At 39.6% G+C, this 15,843-nt stretch overlaps 1 protein-coding gene across 3 annotated transcripts in view; it reads right to left on the bottom strand.

The window, feature by feature from the left end:
• Positions 1–15,843, bottom strand: part of LOC109414477 (alpha-1,3-mannosyl-glycoprotein 4-beta-N-acetylglucosaminyltransferase A) — a 30,352-nt gene that overhangs the window by 713 nt on the left and 13,796 nt on the right. For 2 of the 3 annotated variants that reach the window (XM_029872348.2, XM_062851674.1), the window contains exons 2-7: positions 10,125–10,232; positions 9,217–10,056; positions 1,507–1,637; positions 1,358–1,445; positions 847–1,060; positions 13–271 (exon numbers count right to left, since the gene is read on the bottom strand). In XM_029872348.2, coding sequence (XP_029728208.1) covers positions 13–271; positions 847–1,060; positions 1,358–1,445; positions 1,507–1,637; positions 9,217–10,056; positions 10,125–10,230 — 1,638 coding nt within the window. In that variant the 5' untranslated portion in view covers positions 10,231–10,232. Of the gene's footprint in view, positions 1–12; positions 272–846; positions 1,061–1,357; positions 1,446–1,506; positions 1,638–9,216; positions 10,057–10,124; positions 10,249–15,843 lie in introns of all 3 variants that reach the window. The other variant, XM_029872347.2, reaches the window with a different exon arrangement.

Below are 15,843 nucleotides of genomic sequence, written 5' to 3'. Positions count from 1 at the left end.
TTTGTATGCTACCTCTCGCAATATAACCCAATTTTGGCTATCGCTGTAGACATGAAGACGCAGCTCTTTCAGTTCACCGATTTTGGGATCTATTACCCCTTCGGCGATCCCAAAATCATTGAACGCACCGATGACAAGATAGCCATCGTTGGTTGTATTAAATGTGCTCCACACTGGCGAATCTTCAGACAAATTGACCGGTAGAACCTCTACTGTTGTATTATAAAATCTATCTGATGGCTGTTCGTAGTTGCCACTTCGGAAAAGATACCTGTTGCAAAAATAAATTATTGGGGGTATATAACAAGACAACTCTGACAAATACAACAAAACTTTATGGTGGTCCTGGCTTGGGTATTTTCTCTCGGTCAAAAGGTCGAAGGGTCAAAAGGTCGAATGGACAAAAGGTCGAGAAATTAGTCTATGGTCGAGAGGTCGAAATAAGAAAAATAACTAGATCCCAAAAGTTCGAAAGTCATAAGGTCGACGGTGAACAAAAGGTCAAAAGGACAAAAAGTCGAAGGTTCAAAAGGTCGAAGGGTAAAAAGGTCTAAATGTTAAAAGGTAAAAAATAACTAGGACGAAAGGTCGAAAATGCATGTGGTCTAAAGGTCGAAATGAAAATATAACTGGGACAAAAGGTCGAAAGGTCGATGGGTCAAAAGGTTGTATGAAAAAATAAGTAAGTCTTATTGTTTGTCCTACTTATTTTTATATTTCGACCTTTGACCCTTCGACCTTTCGTCCTACAACCCTTAAATGGGTGCTGGGTATCAGGCTACTCTGTCGGTCACATAAGGGGTAAACAAGGGTGGACTGTCTCGATATCCGCTGATATTACAGTACCTTTTTAAAGCAACTGGATCCTTGAATTTGAATTCGATTAGATCACCAGGTTGTGGCATTAGGCCCCAGAAGAAGCTCTCTCCCGTGTAGGCTTTCTGAATTGTGTATGTTTTGTAATGCTGAATGCCCGTTTTCACAACAGCCGGAGGATTATTATGTGGGTAAAACGTTGGTATCTTTCCGAACTGCTTGTCTTTTAGTTTTTGAACCTTACCTACAAATATAAATTATGCAGCGATTTGAGACTTTCGGTGACAATGTGTGCATAACTATAGAATAAGTCTGCGGAATAAGTATAACAAATATCGTAGCTTATATTCTACAAACAAGAAATGCTTAAGAGAAAAATAAACAGATAAGAAAAACAATGTCCTAGAAAGCGAAAACCATCAACATAGTATTTTGTTCTCTTATATACAGCTTTTTGAAAGTTTTAAATATTAAATATTAATTAAGAAGGAAAATATAGAAGTAAATTTTAAAAGATCCGATAATTTATCGTATAACTTACCTTTCAGGGAGGATGTAGTTCCTATATGCTGGAACAGTGACGGCTTATAATGAATCCATAGTTTGGTCATTTCTTGTTTGCAAATTTTCTACAAATAACGAGATAAAAAAAATCAAATACACATTTCAGATAGATTGGTACTAACTCACCCCGTCTTTTTCTATACTGCAAACCTTTGTATATATTAAATTAGACAGTAACCAATCGACCGGTTTATCATTGAAAAACATTTGAAAAAATGTGATGAGCCATGGAAGATCCGCCGATTTGAACATTTTACCTGAAGCGATATATGAAACGTTACACAAATGATTGAACGGTTACTACGTTACTAGGTAGCGTGAGGAAGAATAACAACTGAGCTTATTAAAGATCCCAATACAAATATTTGTCCAAAACGAAACCAATAAGATGTTACACATTCAACACAGCATCCCTTATAGTAAAATCAGCTATAAATGACGCAACCTGGATCATTCGGCTACGTGGAACGGGGTCGACGGAATGATCGAGGAGTATTGAGCGATGCTGTAAAAGAAGAACGCAGCAAAGATGGTCGTGCTGCAGCATGGAACGCGACAGAATGTGAAACGATAAAAATATTTAAAAGCGGAAACATTAGACTCGCTACATATTTAGGTGAAGAAACGCCACCTGGGAACAACGGAGTGCTAAAAATGGAACTGTTGTGCCGTTCTCAAGAAATACGCATAACGAGAACGATTACGAGTTCCAATTCCCTGAAGAAGGTTTAAAACACCGAAATACCGGATAAAAACGATATTTAGTCATTTGATTGCGTTTGATGACTACGAAGCCGAAAAACTTTCCCGGTTATAAAGAATTTCAGTCGATAGCGCTCTACGGAATGCGGAAGTTCTACCAGAATTTCAACGCATCCATCAACAGCTTCATGTCACAAGGTGAGATATGCAGGGGTTAAGGACAGGGGCCTTTTGACGGAAATATGTGTGGTGTTTGGAAGATGGAAGCAACCCCTCGATGAGCACCTGAAACTGAACAGCGTGAAAAACTTAGGCATATAGAACCAAGGCAACGGAGAAAACAACTTTGTCAGTATCACGTTATCAATCTGGCTTCAGTGACGGCCGGTCGACAATGGGCCGAATCTTTACCGTACAGCAATATTGCTTATCCAGAGAAATCATCCAACCGGGCGGAGTGAAGAAGACAAAGAAGGCCTATTCCGCAAACGTCAAACTGCTGCACACTTGCACACTACCTTGTAATAAAATAAATTGTCAAAAATTTAAATTATGTTTATTGGCGTTCAGCTGCATACAAAAGTGCTGAAACTACACCTATTATAGTTTAATAATAAGTAACATATTGTGGCAGCAATTGTGATTACATAAACCATAAATGGAACAATTTTCATTATTTTCGAATTTTATGGCAACCAAGTCTGTGAGTGGTTTTTAGCGTGAACCGAGCACTTTTGACGTTTGCGGAACGACTGCGGCGGTCGAAACCACCGCAACCTCGTTGGTTTTTTTTTCTATTTTACCGCAATATCTCCAGAAATGTCATAAATACGTGGCTGTCAATTTATAACGTAAGAGAAATTTCACGTTTTAAGGAGGACATTCTTTTGGTTATGTTATGTTTTACATTGAACAGCTATTTACTGTAACAGCTATACATAGATATCAAGGGCTTTAGTTCGAGGTACAGTAGACGTTCGCTCGGTGCAAACGGTTTAACTGCAATGCTTTTTAACCCAACGTCTCCACTAGACAGAAATGTCTTGCCATTTTGCTGGACAGATGTGTCATGACAGAAATGTTATCTCGCTGTTTGCATGGAAAGCAGCGGTGTTGATCATTTCTGTTACGTTTTCTCTTTCTGGCAGCAAAATGGCAAGACATTTCAGACTAGTGGAGACGTGGGGTAACTGCAAGTCCGCTAAGTGCAACAATTTTGCAGTTATCGCACCGCTATCTGTCAAAAACGAAACGTCAATGGAGTTGCGATGTTTTTCAGATGCACTACAGCTGCATTGCGATGTTTTTGAGTGCATTCTGGCTGCGTCCAACAGCAATTGACAACTGTTTGACGGCTGTCAGTCGTTGCAGTTAGCGAATTTCATTCGGTAACTGAAACGTAAACATGTTGCACTTATCGAACGTCTACTGTACTTCAAAAGACCTAGAATGCCCCGGAAATGTAAAGCTATAAATAGTGGTCTGCAATGAAATTTAGTGAATGAGGTTGATTATGTAAGGGGCCGTACCCAAATTACATCACGCTTTCAGGGAGGAAAGGTTGCAGAACGGGACCACCCTTACCAAGATATTGAGGTCCCATACAAAAAGTGTGGAATAGGGGGAGGGGTTGAAAAAGGCCGATTTTTGCGTGACATAATTTGTGTTATCACGATTAATGCTATTCACTGTAGCGAAAATCGGTACTGGAACATCTGTAGAGCTGGAGTTCTGAAGTCTACGGTAGATTGGCTGGTCTAGGATATCCCAAAAGAATAAATAATTTTCTTATTCTGAATTCCAGGGTAGTTTGGCTGACCTGGTTTAAGGTGAAACGGGACGCCGTGTTATTTTTCTTATCTTGCCTCTCTTCCAAACAATTTGCCTCGCGATTTTGAAGATGGTAATCTCGAGTTCTATCGCATTGAAGATACTGAAAAACAATCAGCATATGCACTGCAAGTGAGCATACACAATGATAAGTTTTTGTTGCAAAATATGAAGTAGAATCTGAGATTACGATCTTAGTAACAACAGAGCAATGGCGGATATTTCCCCGACCGTTCCGTTCGCCCTTAACCTTCATCCAGCCAACGTACATTTTGCACCTTCGGAAAAGCACAAAAATGGTTATAACTTTTTTGTTTTTGGATGGATTTTAATGACATTTTCACAACTTCCCGAAAAACTCTTCTAGTTTTTGATGCCGGGGACATGGGTGCCTGGTCCACATGGTTCCGGAGTTATTCCGGATTGTCTTGGGGTACCAATATTGGCCACATACTTTGCGCAAAGTATATCTCAAGATCCCGATGAGATAGAAGTATAGTGTCTTCGGCGAATTTGTTCAACAGGTTAAGAACTAACTGGCAACGGCGGCTTTGGTTCGTGATTCGGCCGCTAGGCGGCGCCAGTGTCAAAAATGTTCAAACCCTGATATCTCAGAAACCTGATAAGATAGAATGATGCTGTCTTCGGCAAAATTCTTCAGCAAGCTCAGAACTATCTGATAGTAAAGTCTTTGGTTCGGGATTTATCCGCTAGGTGGCGCCTTGTGTCTGAAAAATTCAAACACGTATATCCCGATACCCTAATGAGGTAAAAGCATGCCATTTTCAGCAAAGTTGATCAGCAGACTAAGAACTATCTGGCAATGGCGTCTTTGGTTCGAGAATCGTCCGCTAGGTGGCGCCAGGGTAAAAAATGATCAAACTTCTATATCTCAGAATCCTGATAAGATAGAATGATGCCGTCTTCAACAAAGTTCTTCAGCAAGCTAAAAACTGTTCGATAGTTGAGTCTTTAATTCGTGATTTATTCGTTAGGTGGCACCGTGTGTATAATATTTAAACACGTTTGTCTCGTTACTGTTATATGCTAAAAATATGGCGTATTCTGTAAAATTGTTCGGCAGGTTGAGAACTATCCGAGAATGGTGACGCTAGGGGACACTAGCAATCAAAACATTCAAACAATTTTATCTCGGAAATCGGAAAACGTCCAGCTAATTGTTCCGAAAGTTAAGAGGAAGTAAGACGTATCTGGCGTCCTTGGTTCTGATATTATTCGATAGGTTCCGTCTAATATTAAGAAAATACTTATATGAACACCCTAATGAACAAGAAATATTCCTATTCCAGCATAGTTGCTCTGCAAACTAAGAACCATTTGGCAGGATAGTAGACGGTCGAGTACGGTGGTACAAGAGGCAGTACTCTAACACCGTCTTTGACCCCCTGCAGACAAGTTTTGTCACCCTACAATATTGCTTCTTTTGCTCCTTTTTTTCTTCCGGGAATGTCTCCGGGAATTTCTACAGGAACTCATCCGGGAATTTTTCCAGGAATTTCTCCGGGAATTCCTCCAGGAATTTATCCAAGAATTCCACTGGGAATTCCCCAAGAACTTCCTCCAGCAATTTCTTCTGGAAATCTTTCGGGAATTCCTTCCCTTCGGGAGTCCCATCAGGACTCGGCAATTTCTGCAGGAATTCTCCGGAGATTTTTTCCAGGAATTCCTCCGGATTTTTTTTCCAAGATTTTCTCCGGAAATTTCACTGAGAATTTCCCCAAGAATTCGTCCATGAGTGCCTCCGGGAATTCCTCCACGAACTCCTCCGGGAATTTTTTCAGGAATTCCTCCAGGATGTTATTTTCTAAGGAAACTTTCGGTTTTTTTTTCAGAAAATTCTCTGGGAATTTCTCCAGGAATCTCTTCCGGAAGTCTTCCATGATTTTATTTTCTCACAAATCCCTCTGAGAATTTCTCCCAGAATTCCTCTAGGACTTTCTTTACGAATACTTCCGGGAAATCATCCTGTAATTCCTCCGGCAATTTCTCCAGGAAATCCTCCAGGAATTCTTTTGGGAATTTCTCCGGGGACTCTTCTGAAGTACCTCCGGGAATTTTTAAATTAAATCTTCGGGATTTTCTCAGGAAATCCTCTGGGAATTTCTCAAAGTATTCCACAGAGAATGTCTCTAGGATTTCGTCCAGGAATTCCTCAGGAAATTTCTCTAGGAATTTCTCCGGTGCTTTCCTCAGCAATTCCTCTGTAAAACTCTTCAGGGAATCCTCCTTCCTGGTGGATTCCCCGACGGAAATTCCTGGACGAATCTCTAGAGGAATCCCCGGGAGAAATCATGGAGAAATATCCAAAAGAATTCCTGGAAATAATCCCGGAAAAAGTCCTGGAGAAATAACTGAAGGAATCACCGGAGAAATTGCTGATGGGAGTCATTGAAGAATTCCCGGAGAAATTCCTAGAGGGAGTCGTAAAGAAATTCCTAGTGGATTTCCAGGAAAAAATTTAGAAGGATTTCCTGAAGAAATTCCTAGTGGAATTTCTGGAGAAATTCCAGGGAAAATTTCTAGAGTCATCCGCGGAGGAATGTCCAGAGAATTTCCCGGCGGAATTCATGGAGAAAACAGAGAAGAAATTCCTGGAGAAATTCCCAGAGGAATTCCTGGAGAAGTTCTCAGAGCGTTTTCTGAAAAAAGTCACGGAAGACTTCCTGAAGAAAGACTTCTTGGAGAAATTTTCAGTGGATTTTTTTTGAAAAAAAAAAACGAAAGTGTTCCTGAAGAAATTCCCGAACGAATTTCTGGGGGGATTCCCGCAGGAATTCCTGGAAGAATTTTAGGAGGATTTCCCGGACAATTTCTTGAAGAAATTTCCGAAGCAATTCCTGGAAACCTTCTCGGAGATATTCCTAGAGGAACTCCTAGAAAAATTCTCGGAGAAATCCAGTCTGAAGAAATTCTTTAAGGAATTTCTGAGGAAAATCCCGAATTCAAGGAGGAACTCATCGAGGTATTCCTGTGGAAAATCTTGGAGGAAATCCGGAGGAATCCCTGGAAAACTCCTGGAGAAATTCCCAGGAGTTCCTGATGTGGGTTCCAGAGGACATCCTGGAAAATTTTCCAGAAGAATTCCCGGAGAAATTTCCAGAGGAATTCCTAGAGAAATTCCCGGAGAAATTCTTGGAAAAAAAAATCCGAAAGAGTTTCTGTAGAAATTCCCGGAGACATTCCCGGAACTAAACGGAGCAATATTGTGGGGTGACAAAATTTGTCTACAGGGGGTCAAAGATGGTGTAGCGAATAACCTAACGAATAAATCACGAATCAAAGACTCAACTGTCAGACAGTTTTTAGCTTGCTGAAGAACTTTGTTGAAGACGGCATCATTCTATCTTATCAGGATTCTGAGATATAGAAGTTTGATCATTTTTTACCCTGGCGCCACCTAGCGGACGATTCTCGAACCAAAGACGCCATTGCCAGATAGTTCTTAGTCTGCTGATCAACTTTGCTGAAAATGGCATGCTTCCCAAGTAACAATCGCCAGCCGCAAACAAGCATGCATGCTGAATTGTTGCTTTATAATGGTAATTATAGCTGAACTAAAATTATGCTGTACATATTACTGTGCAAATGCTTTTTCAATTGAAAAAGTAGCCAATGTTCAACTTTTCGTATTGGTATCAATAACGATAATTTCAAACACTTTTCAAGCGTTTAATAAGATTTTTATTCGACTCGCAGTAATTCCTTTACAACATAGTTTAACAAGACTTTTTTCTGCTTCTTGTTAAGTTCATGTAAAAAATAGGACATGTATATGAATAATGTGTTTTTCACAAGTCAAATAAGCGCTTTCGTTTCATCATACTTCGACTCAGATTACATGATGAAAAACACGTGTTTTTTACCGAACAACAGCTGAATTAATTTGTTGTTCAGTCGTTAACCATAATGTTGTGCTAATTCACCACTGCTGTATAGGAGTCAGAGTCTGATCATTATTAAACCACGGGAAGTTTATGTTTTGATTTGAACGCTGCAATTCATCATCTCTAGGATGGCGCAGATAGGAAGGCATGCGGCTGGCAATCGACGGGTCTCGAGTTCGAATCTGGATTTAGGTAAATTTATGTGTAGTTATTATTTCACAATATTTGTTCACAGCATTAAGTTCCAATCATAAACTCTCGTGGAAATTGAAAAATTTTGCATTTTTTTATTTTTAATCATTTTTGCTACAGCTGAATAACAGTTTTACTATATATTTGTAAAACGATTTAACAACAAATATTTTAGTTGGTACACAACACTATGCTTTACAGTTTCTCCAAATTTGTGTGAACAAAACCCGAACAAAGGTTGTGCCTGAAAATTATCCAAATATTATTCAGCATCATGCTGAATGAATTCGTCGTAAAGGTGCTTGTAAAATGAGTGATTGTTAGTTGGGTTGTACCTCATTAGGGTATCGGAATATACGTGTTTGAATTTTTCAGACACAAGGCGCCACCAAGCGGATAAATCCCAAACCAAAGACTTTACTATCAGATAGTTCTGAGCTTGCTGAAGAATTTTGCCGAAGACAGCATCATTCTATCTTATCAGGTTTCTGAGATATGAGGGTTTGAACATTTTGACACTGGCGCCGCCTAGCGGCCAAATCACGAACCAAAGTCGCCGTTGCCAGTTAGTTCTTAACCTGCTGAACAAATTCGCCGAAGACACTATACTTCTATCTCATCGGGATCTTGAGATATACTTTGCGCAAAGTATGTGGCCAGTTTAGGTACCCCAAGACAATCCGGAATAACTCCGGAACCATGTGGACCAGGCACCCATGTCCCCGGCATCAAAAACTAGAAGAGTTTTTCGGGAACTTGTGAAAATTTCATCAAAATCCATCCAAAAAAAAAAAAGTTATGACCATTTTTGTGCTTTTCCGAAGGTGCAAAATGTACGTTGGCTGGATGAAGGTTAAGGACAAGCGTCTTGAAATCCCGCTTCAAAAGTGCATCAGAACTTCAGACGCACAAATTTCAAGAAGCAAGCTTCAAACATCAGTGCATTTTGTTATTCTGTTCTTGCTCACTTGTAATAAGCTTAAAATAAGAAGATCAGGTACGCTGATTTTGTTTATGAAGAGATTTGTGCTCTCGAAATCGTGAGTAGGTGCCAAAGTCAGCCATTGTGGCGGCCATTTTGGGATTCTAACAAGTCTGTCCTTAAATCACAGTTTTACGTGCTCAACTTAAGAATGGCGAATTGCTTCCTTAGTTGTTCAATTTGAATCTAACATCGTCGGAAAAAACAAGTTTAAATTTTACTCACCTATAAATCCTAACTGGCAAAAGTCCAAAACGAACCATTGGCTTTGCTCCTTCTTCGCCGTTTTCTCTAAGGCAAAATTTTTCATTATTGTTATAAATCCCTTTTTCGTGAGTATATCGTCCTCCAGCTGGACGTAGAAAGCACCTTTCGGTTGGGCGTACGCCATTAGATAAGCAAAATCCAGATTCTGTTTGGATCGCCATTTCACCCGTTCGGCCGAGTCGTTCAACGTAAGCCTCAGTTTGGCCATATCGGGATAATAACTGGCCGCTGGCGATATAATTTCGATGAAACCACTTTCAATGAACGTTGGAAATCTAGCATTGATACTGTTTGCCACCTGCGAGACGTAATCGAAGTCCGACTCGCCGATAAATATCACGATCATCGTATCGTTCTGTTCGTCCTCATCCATGTTAGCTATCAGATTGTCTACTGTTTCTAGCAAATATGATTGTTTATCGCGTTTAACTGTCGGTATACCAAGAACCATCGACACACCCTGTCTGTTCTTTGTCTGCAGATATCCCGGTCTCAAGGAAGCCGGATCGTCAAGCAAATGTGGTAAAAAATGAAAGGCCGTGGGTAGTTTTAAATTTGCAGGCAACTTGGCTGAGGCGGTTACGTTCCGAATCATTGATCGCGAATCAGCGCTTAGGCCATCTAACAGGTTTAAATTTATCGTCATATTCGATGTTTCTCCGTTTTGATTCGTGAATCCAAAGTATTGTGATAGAATAGCCACATCCTCCTGCTTAGCGCGATACATCGATTCGAGATACTGCATTCGCATTTGAAATTCCGCTACTCGTTGTGACATCGTTTGTTCAGCAGTAAAATCTGCAAAGGAACATCAAGTGAGATGTGCGCACACAATAAATTGACAAAACGTGTAGATTTGAACTTACCTGTCCCTATCACTAGAAATAATATTGTACAAGGTACCAAAACGAGTATGAAGGCCAAAAAGCAATTACGACGCCTCAATGGCGACGAAGTCAATCCCATTTTCATGTCTGCAAGTAGATTTATCTGTGAAAAATTGATTTTGTTCTACAATTAATTTTATACAACAAAAAATGTTTATCAAGGCTAACGTTGAAAATAAATGCTTGGTTCCCACATGAGCAAAAAAACGATAATGAATTCGACTATCATATCTATAGAAGCCGGTTGGTCGGGCCATTCAATGATAAGTGCTTACACCTCGTTTAATCGACCATCACAAATTTGGACCTCAATATGACAGGAATGGTTAAAATGCTTTGCAGCTGATTCGGCCCTAAGTTTTGTGAAAATGTTTAACTGTTTAACTGCACTGCAGTTAAACCACTGTCCGTGATCAGTGGTGAAAACGTAGAAAATTAGTAGCAAACTAAAACCACCCACAATTATTCACGCTAAAAATGTACGACAAGCCAACACACGATATATGTTCACAAACGTAAACGATAGATCTAATTTCCCCTAGAAGAAGGCTGCCAAGAACAGCCGAAACGTCGGCAGTTAACAAACTAAACTACCGTTTGAAATCAAAAGACTGAATAGCCGAAAACTCCGAGTATCAGATTCTATCAGTCGAAAACCACTGTAAAAGGTCTGAAGAATTCAATTCGGCTTTGACCATATGACTTCATCCATGAGTTAATGCTCTACAGCGCGGAGAACCTTTTTTTTTTAAATTATCCATAGTAATTCCCATATAAACTTATATTGCTTTTGGGCCACCATTAAATCACCACCAAAATGGCTGAAAATTTGACAGGACTCTAGTTTTGCACCAAGGATTGTAATGAACATATGGGAGCTTTGCATTTTTGACATGTTTAAAGTCTGAACTGCCCTAATGTATAGCTTATAATGAGGTGTCTAAGCAAATTATAATATAATCATAATAGCAAGATGATGAGAGGGATTCTTCAATACTTTGAAGGACTTCCTGAAAAATTATCTCGAATTTGTTAAGTTTTTATTCAGCCCACGCTACACTTTTCGGTTTGACGCTCGTTTGATAAAGACCACACAGAAAAGTGCGTGCACGATTGGTACCACTCCCCGGACTCGGAACTGTGGCCCTCGCTATAATGGCCAAACCGTCGGTGTGGTGTCCCTTGTCAAGTATAGGATCAGGAAGAAGAAGAAACCCAAGTGAGGGAAAAGAGGAGGAAGAAAGAAGAGAATCAAAGCAGAAGTGAAAGAAGAAGATCGAATTGGAGGTTCTTCAAGACGGAGGTCCAGAGGTTCCAGCATGTCGACCATCGCAGCAATCGGCCGCAACGGTGAGCTCCCAACTATGTGAATATCCAATAGAGAACTTTCAAAAAATTAATGCAAGAAAATCTATAACCTTTTTCTCTGAATGAAATGTAAGGCCCTCTAAACCCTAACTGGTGTTCTTAAAATTAATTTGATTAAAGAAAAACTTGTTTCCGCCATTTTGTGATTGTATTGTCTTGTCCGCCTTGCCACCGAGTATTAAGGACAAACGTCTTGACCTCCCGCTTCAACAGTGCATCAAAACTTCAAAAGCACAAATCTCAAGAAGCGGGCTTCACACAGCAGAGCATTTTATTATTCTGTTCTTGCTCACTTGTAATAAGCTTAAAATAAGAAGATCAGGTGCGCTGGTTTTGTTTACGAAGAGATTTGTGCCCTCGAAATCGTGAGTAGGTGCCAAAGTCGGCCATTGTGGCGGCCATTTTGGGATTCTAACAAGTCTGCCCTTAACGGGAAGATTTTTCGGGAGAACTGTTGTAAAACGACCCTGAGTGAAAGTGTGTTGCCAACCCCTGTTCCATTGACTTTGACATAGGTCAGGGGTTCCCACCACACTTTCGGTCAGTATCAGCATGTATAAAAACATGGCCGCCACAAATTTCCAAGTGGCAATCAGCGAACAGATGGCGTTAGTGGCGTTCCCATTCAATCACTGTGGTACGACAAACAATTGTCACCGCAGTCATCTCCGAGCCGGATGGCGGAAAAAGAGCGCACGTGCTCCACGCTTAAAATATTTACACATAGTTTGTGTCAGATGAGTGACAATCACTAAATGTCTAATACCTTTTGCATAAATTAGCTTTTGGTTCATTAAAATATTTCAACAAATGATTAAAATTATTTTATTAGATTAAAAAGAATAAAACATCATTTTTATGCCTCATCAAATCTTTGTGAAAATAACAAAATTGTGAGAATAATTTTAATAGTGATTGTTCTGTTTTTATTTCTCAGTGGGTGGTGAACTGAGTGATAAGCGAGTGGCCGAAAGCACGTGAGTATGCAATCTGTCAACTGTACCGTAGCAATTGGTTGCCTAGGTGTCGCTAGTAAAAATTTATATAGAAAATTTGAATAATTTTGTAATAGCTCTAACGTCTGTCTGCGGTATTGTGTTGTTCCTTGGTGCACAGAGAACAGACGTCCAAGCTCATGTAGTGCAGTTGTGTAAAGCATTGCAACGGTTGTTTTGAAATAACTGGGAATGTGAATGTGGCCATTACGCGACGCTGTCAAATTTTGAATCGGGGTACAAATTTGCCGTTGTTTTACCTTTTGGCGCTAGTGTCGCCAAGTGTGCACCCTAGTATAGTTCCACCACAGAGAACAGACGAACATGCTCGAAGAAAATTGCTTGAAAATCTTGTGTAAAGAAAAAAACAAGCTCAGTAGCGACATCGACGGTGACTTTCCCACTCAAAAACTTGTTTCGACTCCATGATGGCGTTTTCTGAAGAAATATTTCACTACCGCACCTTTAAATTTTCCTACGCAGATTCTGAGCTGTATTTGCTAAAATAACAAGATGATTATGATTATTTCACTAATCCAGCAACAAAATTTGAGCAACCCATTGATAATTAGTTTCATTATTTTCAATAAGAAACAAGTTGAACAAGAATTCAATTAATTTTTTGCAAGTCAACCAACACATTCTCTTGGTGGAACTATACTAGGGTGCACACTTGGCGATACTAGCGCCAAAAGGTAAAACAACGGCAAATTTGTACCCCGATTCAAAATTTGACAGCGCCGCGTAATGGCCACATTCCCAGTTATTTCAAAACAACCGTTGCAATGCTTTACACAACTGCACTACATGAGCTTGGACGTCTGTTCTCTGTGGTTACACCGCTGTTGCAAGTAACCCCGTTTGACGGTAAATGCTCACGGTTGCATGCATCGCTTGCTTACCTAAGCGAATCGTTGATCTATGCAACTATCAAATCCCACCCTATCAGGTATCAGTAGGTCGGCTCTAGAGGCACGTTCTCCTCCATTCGGGAAATTTGTGCCATCGCCATGAACACGAGCCTATTCATCATTTACCTGACGGAGAAGGGAAGGAAAAAGGATAGGACATGGGAAAGGACAGGTAAGGGAATAGGATCGTCATACTCGCAAAAGCGTACCACAATGGGTTCACATAGCGTCCTGAAAAGGACACTGTAATAACGCATAAGCGTGCCACAATGGGTTCGAACAGCGCCCTGAAAAGGGCACTGTGATAATGCATAAAGCGTAAAGAGAGCCTATAGCTCTTTACCACAGCGGGTCAAGAACAACAGAACGTCCTGAAGATTCAGGTTTCTGGAGTCAGTTTCACTTAATAAGTGTTTCCCGAGTACTCGGAAACGCAATTGCGCAAAAACTGGACAGTTACATATTAAATGATACGAAGTTCCATAATCGGATTCACAGCTATCACATGCAAATGAATCAGCTTGCTGAATATTCGCCATGTGATAACTGAGTCGGCAGTGGCCAGTCAATGCTTTGACTAGCATGCTGCAATTCTGCTTTGACAGATTTGTTAGATACTTTGCCACCCCTAGAGATGGCTCAGTAAGGACTGTTCATTTTATAAAGAGGACAACTTTGCAAGGCTATAAAAAGAAAACGCGTTGTTCAAATTTAAGCAGCCATGGTTAGTTGTTCAGTACATTATATTAGCAGATATTAACCATAAATAAATTGGTGTAAAATTATTGAACTTCATAGAAATGTAGCAAAGTGTTTCGAGAGTTGCAATTCCCAAAACTAAAGATTGCAGTTTGCAATTTGCAGTTGCAGAGTTGCAATTCCCAAAAACTAAAGATAAACACAAAATTTCTGTAAAACATCGGTGTATCGTTTTTAATTGCAAAAAAGTGTTTGCCATGCTGCAGCAGTTTGAGTGATACATATTCTGGCAAAATATAAACCTAATCGAAATAATGGTTGTTGAGATATTAAAGTTACAAATTGGACTCGATTTTCAGAATAAAATTTATTTGTTAAACAAAAATGTATAAAAATATTAAATTTTGAATGTTTTCAATGGATCTAGTTGAAATTACTAATAATGCAAATTCAAATGCAGAAAACTGCTTCTTGATAGCATTGTTGGCTTGGTTACTGTGCTTCATGGCAGTTACCGGAGATAAAACTGCTTCGTTCTATGAAGGTTCTTCTAAATAACGATGTACCCTATTGCAAATACAACGTTACAATGATGTCGAAAATAAAAATTACCATGTAGTTATTTTCAAATAAGGTATATAATCGCATAGGGTCAGACCTTGCTGAAAATAAATAATAATAAGCTTCTCTAGAATCAAAAACTTGCATTTATGGAGCAAAAAGTATGCAATTTTTCATTATGGCCATCATTAAGTATTAAATTTATGATGAAGAATGTACTTTAAAGCATATTTTTCTTCGGTATCATTTAGAATGCGATTCTCTTCTATACTGGACAAATTTTGAACTGATTCCGTAGTGTTATTGCATCACTGGACCTCAATAAGTATTTTTTATCAATTTCATTGATAACAAGGCATCTCACTATATCAAGCTGTATAATGCTTGGTGCATTATTACTGACCAACTATTACACTCTACCTTTATAAGAATAGTATAAGATCTCAACGCATTGAAAAGTTCATGAAAATTTTAAAGTTATGTATGTGGAAAGTTGTGTAGAATTTTGAGAAATGGGGTTTTATTGAGTTTTAACGAAAACCGCTTCAGTTCCATAACTAAGGACAATTTGTATAATGTTATATTTGTCCTACACTGTAGAATAGCTATGGGAATTTATGCAAAAAACCGATAATGATTTTATTGAAAAATAAAAAAGATATCACACAAATAAGGTGTCCTCTTTATAAAATGAACAGTCCTTACAATACAATTTTGTTTGACGACATGACTCCAAACTATTCCAGTATTGTTTGTGCTGAGTGGCAGCCCACGTGTCAGTCCGAAGCTTCACCCAACACTTGGATACCGGAATAGCTGGCTCAGGGCCAATGAAGTCATGTGATGCTCCAGTGCGAGCTAACTCATCAGCCAATTCATTTCCAGCGATGGAAGAATGGCCAGGTACCCATACAAGATGAACAGCGTTTGCTGAATTCAGCTCCTCAATTTGAGTTCGATAAGCGATAACTATCTTCGACCTGGAGTTGGCCGAAGCAAGTGCTTTAATAGCAGCCTGGCTATCTGAACAGAAGTATATTACTTTGCCCATTACGTGCTGCTGAAGTGCTGATTGCACTCCGCACATAAGAGCAAAGATTTCGGCCTGAAAAACGGTGCAGTGTCTGCCAAGTGAATAATGTCGAATTCGTTTATTCCCGACGG

Source organism: Aedes albopictus, chromosome 2 (genome assembly GCF_035046485.1).
Source record: "Aedes albopictus strain Foshan chromosome 2, AalbF5, whole genome shotgun sequence".
In the NCBI taxonomy this organism is placed as follows: Eukaryota; Metazoa; Arthropoda; class Insecta; order Diptera; family Culicidae; genus Aedes; species Aedes albopictus.
The sequence above is the reverse complement of the archived record's forward strand: the minus strand, read 5'-3'. Positions and strand labels throughout refer to the sequence as shown.